The sequence below is a fragment of the Eurytemora carolleeae genome, unplaced genomic scaffold (genome assembly GCF_000591075.1).
Source record: "Eurytemora carolleeae unplaced genomic scaffold, Eaff_2.0 scaffold138, whole genome shotgun sequence".
In the NCBI taxonomy this organism is placed as follows: Eukaryota; Metazoa; Arthropoda; class Copepoda; order Calanoida; family Temoridae; genus Eurytemora; species Eurytemora carolleeae.
In genome coordinates this window covers 66,471-83,170 of record NW_019396046.1, presented here as the reverse complement: position 1 = coordinate 83,170, position 16,700 = coordinate 66,471, and the positions used below count along the sequence as shown (strand labels likewise).

The 16,700-nt window shown below is 30.8% G+C and overlaps 1 protein-coding gene across 1 annotated transcript in view; it reads left to right on the top strand.

The window, feature by feature from the left end:
- The window catches only part of LOC111702618 (serine/threonine-protein kinase mTOR-like), a 43,273-nt gene extending 27,537 nt beyond the window's left edge, over nt 1–15,736 (top strand). The window contains 19 exon segments of the mRNA XM_023474375.1: nt 139–318; nt 3,188–3,258; nt 3,477–3,537; nt 3,938–4,080; nt 4,557–4,683; nt 5,323–5,409; nt 6,168–6,287; nt 7,372–7,467; nt 8,244–8,342; nt 9,013–9,101; nt 9,887–9,976; nt 10,457–10,550; nt 10,848–10,957; nt 12,067–12,190; nt 12,252–12,304; nt 13,158–13,230; nt 14,127–14,222; nt 14,713–14,854; nt 15,720–15,736. Of these exon segments, the coding sequence (XP_023330143.1) occupies nt 139–318; nt 3,188–3,258; nt 3,477–3,537; nt 3,938–4,080; nt 4,557–4,683; nt 5,323–5,409; nt 6,168–6,287; nt 7,372–7,467; nt 8,244–8,342; nt 9,013–9,101; nt 9,887–9,976; nt 10,457–10,550; nt 10,848–10,957; nt 12,067–12,190; nt 12,252–12,304; nt 13,158–13,230; nt 14,127–14,222; nt 14,713–14,854; nt 15,720–15,736 (1,872 nt within the window).
- The last annotated feature ends 964 nt before the right edge of the window (nt 15,737–16,700 follow it).

The window sequence follows — 16,700 nt, the reverse complement described above, 5'->3', positions numbered from 1 at the left end:
TATATATATATATATAAAGTACAGGAGAGTAGTATCCCTACAGTGCTAATGTTCTATATATAGTTAATATACATATTATAGGAGAGTAGTATCCCTACTGTGCTACAGTACTATATATAGTTAATATACATATTACAGGAGAGTAGTATCCCTACAGTTCTACAGTACTATACAGCTGCTACGGAGTATGACAGCGGATGGTATAAAGCCTGGCACAGCTGGGCTGTTATAAACTTTGAGACAGTTCTCTTCTATAAACATTCTCCAGCAGGCCTCAGCACACATACTATATCTACTTATGGAGTTGCTTCCTTACAGGTCAATAGGGCAGGGTTGTATATATTTCAGAATTTTTGATGCTTTTTACCAAAATAAAATTTATTTCTTCCTAAAATCATTAAATGTCTTCAATTCAGCAAAAAAAACTTTTCATTTTTCTTTGCACCGCGTAAACATTTATGACTTATAGGGGGAGAAAATGATTTTTAGGACGCTGGGACTTTTTATTGGGACATTATTTAATTAGGCCATTTTATAGATTGTACACCTAATAGAGAGGACATTTCATAAATAGGACACGAAAAGGACACCCCATAGATAGAACACTGCATAGAAAGGACAACTTCTGAAAAACCTAATTTTCTTCCACTAAAACCCCTTAGTATTTCAAGAAGTATTTTATCAATAAAAATCATTATGACAACTGTTTCTTAAAGGGACACACCGACTATGTAAGGTAGTTAAACTGAGTATGCACTGTGCACTGCAGTGTTGTGGACAAATTCTTTAGGATTCATTTGAGACATAAAAAACTTTCTAAAGATCTGTAAATCCTGAGTTTGAGCGCTAAGTCGACGTTCAAAATCCTACTTTTGGGTGGATACGTTTTCAGAATTTTTTTTTTATTATTAAATAACAACGACAAAAAATGTACACTTAATTCTACAGAAACCCAATTAGTTGTTTAGGAACAGGTTGAGAAAATAAGTAATCTTATTCAATTATTAGTTTCTATAATCTCTCTTTAATCACAAAGGTTTTCTGTAGATTTTCTGGAATTTTTATTAAAAAGACGACATTTGAAGAATTTGATGAAATCTGCTAACAAATTCATAGAAAATAAGAAATTCAATATAATGATGAAATAGGAAATAATTAATTCTAACTTTGATTTATTGACAAATTTCTTTTGAGAAATATGTTCCTAAACATCTAATTAGTTTACTATAGAATTTTTACTATATTACTATATATTCAATAATCTAATAAAAACGATTTTGAAAACATACTCACCCAAATTCATGATTTTGAAGGTCGACTTTTTTGCTCAAACTCAGTAATTATACATTGTCGAAACGTTTTATATGTCTCAAATGAATCCTAAAGAATTTGTCCGAAACACTGCATACTAAGTTTAACTATCTTACAAGCCGGTCTGTCCCTTTAACCCATTTTGTTACCGTAGAGCTTATACAAAAAGTTTATTTATTTCGTTGAGGGCAACCCTTTTATACCCAGTGCACGCTAGTCGGTGTGCCTATCTGTAAAAATGGTTTTAACCCAACATACTGCAGTATAACCATGGTTATCTATATATAAATTTGGCTTGTCTGTCTGTTTGTTTGTTTGTCTGTTTGTATCCNAATATAGATATCTTTTATTCATACTTGAGCACAGGACATTGACATACATGTAGTGTTGTTAACAGTTTTAAGAAAAACAAGAATATAGATATCTTTTATTCATACTTGAGCACAGGACATTAACATACATGTAGTGTTGTTAACAGTTTTTAGAAAAACAAGAATATAGATATCTTTTATTCATACTTGAGCACAGGACATTGACATACATATAGTGTTGTTAATAGTTTTTAGAAAAACAAGAATATAGATAGATATCTTTTATTCATACTTGAGCACAGGACATTAACATACATGTAGTGTTGTTAATAGTTTTTAGAAAAAAAATCATTAAAACTTACAAGATATAGAACTGTTTTATTTTGAAGTTTTTTTATTAAACTTTTCAATATCTTACCTTAAAAAAATAAAAATTGGAGAAACTATATAAAATTAACGTCACCACACGTTTTTGGGTCGTTTTTGGATCGTTTTTGGGTCGTTTTTGGTTCGTTTTTGGGTCGTTTTTGGATCATATTTGGGTCGTTTTTGGATCGTTTTTGGATCGTTTTTGGGTTGTTTTTTGGATCATATTTGGGTCGTTTTTGGATTGTTTTGGATCGTTTTTGGGTCGTTTTTGGATCGTTCCTGGGTCGTTTTTCGCATATATCTTCTGCCAGGGTCAAAATTTGACATACTTAAAGGAATAAAAATCTTTAGAATAAAAAATGAGAAAACATTTGCTACCCTTATGTTTTGCTAAACTTTGACCCTAAAAGAAAATGTAAGCAATAAACGACCTAAATAACGAACTAACATAAAGCACTTCCCTACATTCATGACAATCTATATAAATGGAGTCAATGGAAATTACGTGTACACTGTACAGTCTACAGAGAAAAATGAAAATGCATAGAAACATACAAACATAAAAACATTTAAAGCTTGTGTAATTTTCAATACTTACTTATAATACAGCCTTTAATTTCACAACAGTACTAAATACAGTAAAAATAAAGGATTTGAGTCTTTGCTACAAAGGTCCCATTTTTAATCTTGATAAATTTGCAACCTGATGGTTTAAACCTTCGATATTTCAGACTTAGACTATTTGACCTAAAAATTCATGTTTGCAATATCTAAGGTCTACAACATTGGGTTGCAAAGATATTACAAACGTAGATTATTTGACATAACATTGGCCTTCTTTTACCACTGAATTTAGTAACAATTTTAGGTAAAATTTGAAGAGGATAGAATGACGTCATCAACCTTCGGGTTTGATTTGATTTCATTAAAAATGTGACTTTTCCCGCTTGAGATAAAAATACGGTACTAGGGACCAGCCATTATTCAGTGCTTAGAGTAACGGTATACAGATCTGTAATTGGTGGACTGCCACAATGTCCGTTGTAATTTAAACAAAATTTCAGCAAATTTAAATATTACAAATTGTAAAACCAGGCTTCAGTTTTGATTTAGTACAGACATCGCAATTCTCATAGAATGTTCCTTGAAGTGTGATTTGATTTGATTTAAAATAAATAAATTTAATTATTATGAAGTTTTATGATTTAGATATAAACACGTGGCTCCAAGTTATCCCTCAGCTGATTGCAAGAATTGATACTAACAGGTAGCACAGTACAGTACAGTACAGTACAGTACAGTACAGTACAGTACAGTACAGTACAGGATACATAATATGTGTAAAATGTAGACCAATAATGAGATGGTTTATTTATTTAAAATTAATTGTAAAATTAATGTCAATGTTATTGTTTGTTTTAATGATTGCATTGATATTATTATTTTCATAATTAATATTATATTATAAGATTTTTTCATCTTCAGGCCTCTTGTGAGCCGGCTCATTCATCAGCTTCTTACAGATGTCGGAAAACATCATCCACAGGTATTCATGTATTCATTCATTCATTCATTCATCCTTTCATTCATACTTTCATTGATTCATCCATACATCCTTTCATCCATTCTTTAATCCATTTATTCATTTTTCCGCTCATTAATCAGCAAAGAACAAGTGAAATGATTTTTATAAATATCATAAACAAGACAGACATCTTTCACATTTACTTTCTTAAAACTCACTTCTAATTCATTCATTCACTTATTAATTCATTCATTCATTCATAAATTCATCCTTTCATTCCTTTATTCATTCATTCATTCATTCACCTATTCATTATTCATTCATTCATTCATTCATTTATTTATTCATTTATTCCTTACATTTTTTTCTTGTGCAAGTACTTTCTTTCACAGTTTAAATATTTAATTTATTTCCATTTAAGGCGCTGATCTACCCATTGACCGTTGCTAGCAAATCCAACGCGCAAGCTAGGAAGAATGCCGCAAACAAAATTTTAAATAAAATGCGAGAGCACAGCGAGTCATTGGTCAACCAAGCTATTATGGTCTCAGATGAGCTGATCAGGTAGAATAGTCATCTTATGTCTTACAGTGAGACCCGAAAACTCTGAAATAGGAAGACTTCTTTTAGAATGAAGTTATAACTTCAATAAGTCCCTGTTAGCTTTTTTATGTCCTCTATTTTTGAGGCTACCCTTCGTCTTTTTTTTCGAAAATCGCTTTGACCTTTGTTTAAAATCACTGATCCAATCTCTTGTATTCTGTAATCGCTTCCTTTGGCCTTTATTCGGTTTACATTTTCCAAGCCTTTCTTATGTATTCTATTTTATAAAATTACTATCCAATGTCCTATATTTTTGAATCGCTATCCTATATCATATATTGTAGAATCGCTATTCTATATTCTAGAATCGCTATCCTATATTTCAGAATCCCTATCCTATATCCTATATTCTAGAAACGCTTTCCTATGTCCTATATCTAGAATCGCTATCCTATGTCCTATATTCTGGAATCGCTATCCTATATCCTTTATTCTAGAATCGCTATCCTATGGCATGAGCTATGGCACGAAGGACTAGAGGAAGCTAGCAGACTATTCTTCGGTGAGAGGGATGTAGCAGGGATGTTTGAGACCCTGGACCCTCTTCATGAGATGATGGATAAGGTATCTATATATCGATCGATCTATCTATATATATATCTATCTATATATCTTATCTATCTATATATCTATCTATCTATCCATCTTAAACCCTAATCTGAGTTGTTCAAAGAATTTTGACTCCAGAGGATTCCTTGGATTGAAGGGTGACTGTTTTATGTATTTATTTATGAGGCGTAAAACATTGTGTTTAGTATAATTCTTTTTTAATAAAACTTGGAAGTTTAAAAACTGAAATATCCATCTGTATATATGTCTGTCTGGCTGTCTGTCTTTCTGTCTATTTATCTATTTCTATCTATCTATCTATATATATCTACATATTTAGCTATCTATCCATCCATTTATCCTTGAATCTGAACCCTCTTCATATCTTTATCTATTGAATTAACTCTATCTTTCCATTTACTTTCTATTTATCCATCAATTCATCCATCTTTGTACCTATAAATTCATTTTTATCTATCTATCAAACTATTTATCTTAACCATTTATTTATCTATTTATCTATCCATCCATCCATCCATCTATCTATCCATCTTTATATAATATATATCTATTCATGTCACGCCAATTTACTCCAAAGACAATGGATTCTCGTAAAAAGTGTTAATTTTTAAGACATTTTTTACGTTTGTTTAGGGGCCGCAAACTTTGAAGGAAACAAGTTTCAGCCAGGCCTACGGGAATGATCTAAATGAGGCACAGAAATGGTGTAAACGATATAAGGTTAGAGCTCAAAGGGACTGTAAGCGTAATTTCAAGTGACCCTCTCTGCAAAAATGGCAATGCCCGATTTACAATGATACTCTTAAAAGCTTTGTCTAAAATGAATTTGATATCCGAGTTTTGTTTCTTTAACCTGTTTATTTTCGTTTGCGGTTTCCCTGCAAAAGTCGTCTGCACATTCCTTGCATGCATAAAAATTGAAAAATTTAAAGTGGGAAAACGACATCTGTATTGATTTGATTAGATTAAGGATTCAAGGGTACTGTTGTAAATTAGGCATTTCCATCTTTGCATGAAGGGTAACTTAGAATAAGGCTTAGAAATGTAATTTCTCAAATTCATGTACTTAAAAAACGAACTATACATAGTTTATTAAATGTTTTGTGCAACTGTACAACTTAATATATCATTTATTGTACAAGTTTACATATTTAATTTTTCAACTAATATACTGTACATAACATATTTGATATTCTGTACATACCTTTTTTAATATACTTAACATACCTTATTTAATTGTACTGTAAAATTGTACATTTACTGTTTAGTTGTCCAAAAGTAGAAAGGATCTGAATCAAGTCTGGGATTTGTACATTGTACATATCTAAATAAATTTACTGTACATAACTTATATAACGTACTGTAAATAACTTATTTAATTTACTGTGCATAACTTATGTAATAAACTGTATATATCTTATTTAATTTACTGTACATAACTATTTGATGTACTGTACAATTGTACATTCTCTTTCTAGGTTTCCAATAACATAAAGGACCTGAACCAGGCCTGGGATTTGTATTACCACGTGTTCCGACGGATTTGCAGACAGCTCCCCCAGCTGACCCAGCTAGAGCTACAATACGTCTCACCCAAGGTAAGTTTTGGTATTTTTTAACAGCTCCTTAGGATCCGGATTTTGGCTTCCTGGATCTGTTTACGCAAAAATGTGCAGATCCAATAACTGCTAACAAAAATATTTTGCTCCCTAAAACCCAAATCTGAATTGTTAAAATAAAAGAGATCATTAATGTATTCTAGCTATTAATAAAAAAGCAATGCATCCCAGCTATTAAAAATTAAGTTATGTAGTCTACCTACTAATAATTAAGCTATGTATTTCAGCTATTAATTATTAAGCAATTTATTCCACCTTCTAATAATTCAGCTATGTATTTTTGCTAATAATTATTAAGCTTTGTATTCTAGCTAATAATAATTAATCTATGTATTCTGCCTACTAATAATTAAGCTATGTATTTTAGCTAATAATTATTCAGCTTTGTACTCTAGCTAATAATAATTAAGCTATGTATTCTGCCTACTAATAATTAAGCTATGTATTTTAGCTAATAATAATTAAGCTATGTATTCTAGCTAATAATAATTAAGCTATGTATTCTGCCTACTAATAATTAAGCTATGTATTTAGCTAATAATAATTAAGCTATGTATTCTGCCTACTAATAATTAAGCTATGTATTTTAGCTAATAATTATTAAGCTTTGTATTCTAGCTAATAATAATAAAGTAATTTATTCTAGCTATTAATAATTTAGCTATGTATTCTAGCTATTAATTATTAAGCTATGTATTTTAGCTATCAATTATAAAGCAATGTATTCTAGCTATTAATAATTAAGCTATGTATTCTAGCTGTTAATAATTAAGCTATGTATTTTAGCTATCAATTATAAAGCAATGTATTCTAGCTATTAATAATTAAGCTATGTATTCTAGCTGTTAATAATTAAGCTATGTATTCTAGCTAATAATTAAGCTATGTATTCTAGCTAATTATAATTAAGCTATGTATTCTAGCTATTAAAAATTAAGCTATGTATTTTAGCTATCAATTATTAAGCTATGTATTCTAGCTATTAATTATTAAGCTATGTATTCTAGCTATTAATTATTAAGCTATGTATTCTAGCTATAAATTATTAAGCTATTTATTCTAGCTATTAATGTGCCGGGACCTAGAGCTAGCTGTACCTGGCAGCTATATCCCAAGCCAGGAGATTATCAGGATAGCCTCGGTATCTCCCAGTCTACAGGTTCATATTTTAATACTTTAATATTTTGACATTTTTTTATAAGCTTAATCTCAATTGACCATACAGATGACATTACCAGATTCATTCACAACTTTTATCTGATCAATAATGTGGAAGAAATAATAATTTTTAGACATTATAAACAATTAGACATTGATATCTAATTCATACTTGATCAGACAAAGCTTTTAAGGGTACATTTGTGAATCGGGCATTGTCATCTTGGCATGGAGGGTCACTTGAAATTATGCTTACAGTCCCTTTAAGTTGAGATTTGTAGTTTGCCCTTCAACTAAATGGTCAGGTTGATTGATGAAAGGATTAGACTTAATTTCATTAATTTTTGGTCCTTTTATGATTGGATAGGATTATTGTTATTCAAATCTATTTATTGATCAAAAAGTACAGGAACAAATAAAAATAAACTTTATATATATATCAACGATATGTACATTTTGATTTTTTNGGATTAGATGGGAACGGATTGGATGGGAATGGATTGGATGGGAATGGATTGGATGGGAATAAACTGGATGGGAATTAATTGGATGCGAATGGATTGAATTCTATTGGGATGGATTGGATATGATTGGATTGGATTGGATTGGATTAGATTGGTTGTTAGTTTGGATGTGATTGGATTGGATTGGATTGGATATGGATTTGGATTTGGATTTGGATTTGGATTTGGATTTGGATTGGATTTGGATTTGGATTAGATTTGGATTGGATTTGGATTGGAATAGTTGATTGATTGATTGATTTATTGATTGAAGGTGATTACGAGTAAACAGAGGCCCAGGAAGCACTGCATGAAGGGGAACAATGGGAAGGAGTACATGTTCCTTCTCAAGGGACACGAGGACCTAAGACAGGTACCAATACATACAGTTCAAGGGACCTGTCAGTAAATTAAAAAATCCCTTTAAATTACATTTTTTATTTTTCCCTATTTTTCCCATCAAAGCAATTTTTCACTTAATTTTCAGTTTTTAAAATATTAAAAAAATCTATTTATGCAAACATACTTTTTTATTTCTAGCAAGGATTTTTCAAAATTACAAGTTGACAAGCAAACAAAAACTGTAAAATAAATTTGACAGATTCTCTTAGTTTCCATTTTTACTTGCTGTTTGAAAGCTTGGTAGAAATCCTAGAACATTGGATTCGAAAGTTTTTTGCATAGATTAAAGATATATACGATCGATAGATATACACGACGACAACAACGATATTAAAAAGAATAAAACTTTTAATCTCCCCTAAGTTCTGTTTTTCCTGCATGGTACTAAATAATCCCCCCCCCCCCGTTATTAAAGAATAGTCTTTGCAAGTTGGGGGGGGGGGGTTATGGTGATATTTAGCTGAACGGTGTCGTATCGTTTGCAATAATGATTGATCGGACTAACGTACATTCGCACTAACGTTCATTCGGACTAACGTTTTATTTGAGGGTGTTACTAATCAGTTGACTTTAGTGCAAAAGTACGTTAGTTCAATCGAACATTAGTGCAAACGATATAGCATCATCTGAACTAAATGTAGGACGAACGAGTGATGCAATTTTTCTCCCTGGTGAATTCTCTTCTAACAACAGACCCTGAAACCTTTAGGAGAAATCTCACAATACAGAGGTAAAATTAGGGGGTCGTGGTCCCTCGGGGCACAATGTGACATCCATAACGGAGGTTTGGACTTTGGCTTATTCTGATCAAAAAAAATAGTTGAGTTTTAAAACGTTAATTGTTATGTTTTAGAACATTATTTTTTAAAAAGTTAAAAATCATATAAAAAAGAAATTAAGTAAGACGACATTAATAAAAAGTAGTTCGTCTTTGTTTGACATTTCAAATATATCATATAAAATCCCAATATCTAAATATATCATATAATATCCCAATATCTAAATATATCATATAAAATCCCAATATCTAAAACAGCGGCGACTTGTGGAGGCTGAGACACAGTTTAGAACATTTCAAGTGTTATTTGTCTTAGAGACATTCTTTGTTTTATCACAAGAAATTATCTTAGAAGACATAACATTCTTTGTTATATCATAAGAAATTATCTTAGAAGACGTAACATTCTTTGTTATATCACAAGAAATTATCTTAGAAGCCATAACATTCTTTGTTATATCACAAGAAATTATCTAAGGTTTAATGACTTAAACATACAAATAACAGAAAAAAATTTAAATTGAATAACAAATAAATTTTAACTAAGAAAATAATGATTTTTTTAAAAAAAAATTTTTAGATTATTTGTCATCTACCGGTAAAATGCACACTGTGCGGGGGGGGGGCCTCAGGCAATGGGAAGGCAGTGCACAAGAAGATTCAAAATGTTTTTTTTTGAGTGTTTTTAATTTATTTTATAAATGATGAAATGATTATTATTATTAATAATAAATTAGGTTTGCTGTTATACCGTTATCAACTAATAGCGGTCTTATTGGCTGGGTTCCCATGTCAGATACATTACACGCTCTCATCAGAGAATATAGGTATTTTAGTCACTTAGTCATTTAGTCATTTAGTCATTTAGTCATTTAGTCATTTAGTCATTTAGTCATTTAGTCATTTAGTCATTTAGTCATTTAGTCAGTCTAGTCATTTAGTCATTTAGTCATTTAGTCATTTATCATTTAGTCATTTAGTCATTTAGTCTAGTCATTTAGTCTAGTCATTTAGTCATTTAGTCATTTAGTCATTTAGTCAATTAGTCATTCAGTCATTCAGTCATTCAGTCATTCAGTCATTCAGTCATTTAGTCATTTAGTCATTTAGTCATTTAGTCATTTAGTCACTCAGTCACTCAGTCACTCAGTCACTCAGTCATTCAGTCATTCAGTCATTTAGTCATTTAGTCATTCATCGATCGATCTGTCTGTCTATCCATAATATATCTGTACATCTAGTATCTATCCAACCATCTATCTATCTATCTTCTATCTATCTATCTATCTATCTATCTATCTATCTAGGGAGAAGAGAAAGGTCTGGTTGAACCTAGAGCATCGTATAATGCAGAAGATGGCTCCAGACTATGATCATCTCCCTCTGATCAACAAAGTTGAGGTAACATTTTTATTTAAGAAATAAAACTAAATCATGTTTTTGGATTTTTACCTTTCTTAGTTTTGTTTCGGTTAAAGGTCTAATCATAATTGATTCTTGGCTATTAGAATAGAAGCTGAAGTGGTTGTTTGTTTAACTTTTTGATTGATTGATGGATTTTTTAAAGGAATTTTTTGATTGACTGATTGATTGGTTGGTGAATTTATTGATTGATTGATTGGTTGATCAACTGATTGATTGGTTGGTGAATTTATTGATTGATTGATTGAATAATTGATTGATTGATTGATTGATTAGGTGTTTATGCACTCCCTGCAACAGACTGCAGGAGATGATCTGGCTAAACTCCTTCTCCTGAAATCTCCTTCAAGCGAGGTTTGGTTTGATAGGAGAACTAATTTTACCAGGTATCCATCTATTCAAGGTTATAATGTAAGGAAAGTTAATTACGGTTGCGTTTACTCTGCGTACATATTGAAACCAGTTCTCTCTGGGCGGAATTTGTAAACAAGAATAGATGCATCAGTGTTCTTCTAGTATCCGAGGAGGTTAAAGCATTTAATTTTGAAAATTTTGATAATATACATAATAGTTTCCTATGACCAGAATATTTCATTGATTATTCATGTGAAAGATGGATCCAATGTCAGGCTTTGACATCCGTCTTGTGTTTACATTACCGCCCAGAGACAGTACACTGCAGTACAAAAGATGTGTACACTTCTGAAATAACTTTCCTTGCATTATGACCTTGCATCTATCTATCTATTTTTTTATATGTATACATCTATATGTACATCTATTTATCTATCTATCCATCTATTTATTTTCTATATGTATATATATATATCCATCTGTATTCTATGTATCTATCTATTTATTTATTTTCTGTATGTATATTTATCTAACTATCTATATGAATCTATCTATATCTGATAAGTAAAACATTGAGTATTTTTGTGTTTTAAATACGAGGCAGCATGAGTCCTATCTTTCTATCGATATCTTTCTTAAATGTATGTTACTAAGTATGTATTTAATCTCATACTCCCACCGTTGTACATTTGAATAACCGAGCTGGGCCAACCTTTGCAGTCCTACTTTGGACTGTACCGCCAATTTACAATTACTAACGTGGCAAAGAAATGTGACTCATGTGTATTCTTTATTTCTGTCTAACTAAGTATGCATCGGCCTTGATTTGTAGTGAATGATGGTTGACTGGTTATTATTATTATTGCTATTTATTCTTATGTATTGGGTCTATTTTTATCATATTATCTAGATCTCTAGCTGTTATGTCTATGGTGGGCTATGTACTGGGTCTATATATATATATATATTATCTAGATCTCTAGCTGTTATGTCTATGGTGGGCTATGTTCTGGGTCTATATATATATATATATTATCTAGATCTCTAGCTGTTATGTCTATGGTGGGCTATGTTCTGGGTTTATATATAATATATATTATCTAGATCTCTAGCTCTGGGTCTATATATATATATTATCTAGATCTCTAGCTGTTATGTCTATGGTGGGCTATGTTCTGGGTCTAGGGGATCGACATCCCTCGAACCTTTTATTGGATAGAAATTCCGGCAAAATTCTGCACATCGATTTTGGCGACTGTTTCGAGGTAGGTGATATATCTGTTATAATAGAAAGTGTATTTTTTAATATTTTATACCATATACTAGGTTGCTATGACTAGAGAAAAGTTTCCAGAGAAAATTCCATTCCGCTTGACCAGGTAGGAATATTATTTAATTCTGTTTCACCAGGTAGGAATATTATTTAAATTCCGTTTGACTAGGTAGGAATATTATTTAAATTCTGTTTGACCAGGTAGGGATATTATTTAAATTCAGTTTTACCAGGTAGGAATATTATTTGAATTCCGTTAGACCAGGTAGGAATATCATTTCAATTCTGTTTGACCAGGTAGGAATATTATTTCAATTCTGTTTGACCAGGTAGGAATATTATTTAAATTCTGTTTGATCAGGTAGGAATATTATTTAAATTCCGTTTGACCAGGTAGGAATATTACTTAAATTTGTTTCATAGTTTAAGGTCGAGCTAAAAAAATATTTAATATTATCAGCATTATTTTATCAACATTTTTATTATCATCTTTAATTGTGCGCTATCGTTATTATCATCATCGTTATCAGTATTATTGTTTTAATCAATGCCTTTTTTGATGGTTGATCGCTTGTTTTTTTATTGTTTTATTATCATCATCATTATCAGGGGTGTATTCAGGAATTTGTCCAGGGGGGGGGGGCTAAATTTTTTTTCTCTTAGCTTAGCAGTTAGCACCCGTCGAATACGCCTCTGATCACTATTATCATTATTTTCGTTATTATTATCAGTATCAATATCAATACCAACATTATTATCAGTACTAACATAATAGCTACTTTCATTATCATTATTTTTTTATTTTATGGAACTCATGGGTGGGTAACATAGGCTAAAACCAATTTAAATGTTTTTAGACATTTCACGGGCAATTGGCGGCACTACAGCTATTTATTATTATTATCATTAATCATTATTTTTATTATTTTTTAAACTGTTTTATCCCGGTTTTTATTTAGGATGTTAATAAATGCTATGGAGGTTACTGGCATAGAAGGAACCTACAGATCTACTTGTGAATCCACTATGGAGGTATTTAATTAATTTTGTTGGGCAACTAACTCACGACTAACGTGTTGGTCCATAATTCAATCATCTTTAAACTTATGGAGTTGTCTTTTTTACATTTTTAATTAAAACGCACATGCCTTATTGCTTCAACCGGATTTGTATGGAGCGTAGGAAACTGAACAAATTTTCAGCAAAATTCACTAAAATCGATTTTGGGAAGAAATATTTTTAGAAAATCACTAGCAACCAAATTATTATCAAAACATGATAATAATGATATTTTTTGTTTTTAGATATATTTAAATTTAAATTTAGATATCAATGTTTTGAAATTCAATATTTATGCTTTACTCTGGGTAGAAAGTGGAAAGATCAAAATCGAACTCTCTTTTTGAATAATTAAGTTAAGGCAGGTAATGAAGGAGTTTCATAAGGGAAAAAGAGAGGATGGAGAAGGGGAAAAGGGAGAATGATAATTAACACGAAAAGCAGGGGCGTAGATAAGGATTCTGTAGGGGGGGGTACAAATTTTTAATTTGGCGCGAGAAGCGCGCCGAATTTAACCGAATTATCGATGTTTTGAACAACATTTTCAAAATTTTAATTTTTTTTGGATTTTAGGCATTAAAAAAATTATATGTGAAAACAAAAATTTCAAAATATTTTTAAATCGCTGAAAGAAAATCTGTTAAACCATTTTTTTAAAGAAAATTTTTTGGAAACTGTTTCTTCTCATGGTTTTCCAAAATTTCATAAAAATTCATCAAAAATTGAATGAGATAACAAAAAGTGTAAACCGATTATTTGCATTTTTGACGTTATAACAGTTCTAAAGTTATAATTTAATAACATTCACTGCCGATTTCCCTTCTAAATTTTTGCGGATTTTTTGTTTTATTGTTTTTGTATATTTCTAGGTTCTACGGAGGAACAAGGATTCTCTAATGGCAGTCCTTGAGGCCTTTGTTTATGATCCTCTTCTGAACTGGAGACTGATAGATAATAAACCTAAGGTAGGCAATCATATATTCATTTATTCATTTATTCATTTATTCATTTATTCATTTATTCATTTATTCATTTATTCATTTATTTTCATTTATTCATTTATTCATTTATTCATTTATTCATTTATTCATTTATTCATTTATTCATTTATTCATTTATTCATTTATTCATATATTCATTTATTCTTTCTTTTATCCTTTTATCCTATCTAAACTTTTATTCATTAATTTATTCATTCATTCATATATTTATTCATCCTTTCATCCTTTCACCCATTCATCCATCCCTCCACCCATCCTGTCATTCATCCTCCTTTTATCTATTTATTTATTTATTCATTCATTTATTTTTTCATCCTTTTATTTTGTCAATTATTCTTTCATCTTATTCATTTTATTTTAATATTTATTCATTCTTTCAATGGTTTTTTATTTTAGTTAAAATTTTAACATTTAAATGCCACGTCTCCCCTTTTACTAATTTAAACTCTCCTAGTCGAAGAAGTCTAAGACCCACGGCGGAGGTACTGGCGGAGAGTCTAGTCTATCTTCCGCCTTGAGTGAGAGTGGAGAGAATCTGAATACTCTCCCGGAGTTCCAAAGAGAACTCATCTCTAAGAAGAATGATCCACCGTCAGGTAGCAAGATTATCTACTATATGTCTCTATCTATCTATCTATCTATCTATATATCTATCTATCTATTTTTCTATCTGTCTATCTATCTTTCTATTTTTCTATCTGTCTATCTATCTGTCTATCTATCTATCTATCTATCTATCTATCCATCTACCTATTTATCTATCTATCTATCTATCTATCTATCTGTCTTCAACAGCTGACTCAACAGCTGATTCAACAGCCGACAGTTAAATCAACAGCTGATTCAACAGCTGACTCAACAGCTGACTCAACAGCTGATTTAACAGCCGGCAGTTAAATCAACAGCTGATTCAACAGCTGACTTAACAGCCGACAGTTAAATCAACAGCTGATTCAACAGCTCATTAATAATTGAGCATAAAGCTATAATAATATTTATTTCAGCTAAATATCAACTTATCCGCTAAAATTTGAATTTATTGCTTCTCATTGTTGCCTTACATATTAAAAAGTTATTTTGCAGCGAAATGTAAATATTTATTGTTATGTTTATATTGATATTCAATGTAAAAACGGGACTAAAGGTTTTATATATATTTTTGCCAGAATCGTCCTAATGTCCCCTTTAATGATATATTTACTAATCGCGCAACGCGCAAAAAAATGTAGTTTTGAAATTGGTAAAATTTCTGAAAAAGTAGTTTTTGTTATGCTTATTGCTTATTAAAAAGTTAAAAATGCGTATATTCATTATATTTTGTTTTCTGGGTGCTTTAATCAAATAAATATCATGTAGATTCACCGTTTTTTTTCCAGGAATAAGGATCAAGCGAATTTTTATGACAGAAAAAAATCAAATTTAATTTGGAATAAAATTCTGATTTATCTGATACTGGTTTAGGAACCCAGCATCTGTAAATCTGAACTTCCCCTTTGGGACTTTTGAACCAGACTAAAAGCATCCCATGGTTCTAACAAGTAAGTTCTCCAATCAAAATTTGAGGCAAATCGATCCAGGGGTTCCTGAGTAATGATCGGACATACAAACAAATACAGAGATTACTCTGTACTGGATATGTTTTTTGTTTTGTTTAAATATGTTTATTTGAAATTGAGTGGGTTGAGAATTGTCGGAAAAGTTTTGTTTACAGGCAAAGCTGAGTTCCCGAGCTAGTTTATCTTCTTTAATATAAGTCACAATCTCGGTTTGTCTGTCTGTTTTTTGTATGTCCGACAATAAATCTTAAACCCCTGGACCGATTTGCCTCAAATTTTTATGGGGAACTCGGTAGATCTAACTTTGATGAACGAATTTGAGTAGTTGGCTGAATTCTTTTTCATTGTGATTAAAACTTTATATAATAGAACTAAGCTAATGTTTAAACACTAACAAAATATCTACATAGCAAAAAGACGTATTAAAGTTGAAACTAGATTTTAAGCGCAAAAACATTTTATTTCAAAAATGAAAATCTTCAATTTGATCGATTAGGGTTTATTCAATGGAAAACATCTGATCTCTCATTGGTTCTTTCGAGTTCCCAAATCAAAATTTGAGACAAATCGGTCAAGAGGTTCATGAGTTATGATCGGACATACAAACAAACAAACAGTTCCCGAATAAAGAACACTCTTATACTTTATATACATGTATTAAAGCTGTGGGTAATTGGGCCTTTATTATTAATGACAATTTTCTTTGCTTAATGCTCATATGAACATTAATATTTAATTTTTTCATGAAAAATGTCTGTTTTCATCGCGCTAACCTGAAAATTTTCTTTTTTCATCCAAACAAGGAATCATTCCGGAATCCCAATTTACGGAAAGATTTTCGGAAAATGGAAATTTTTTTCCCAAATAATAGAACCCCTAGAACTGG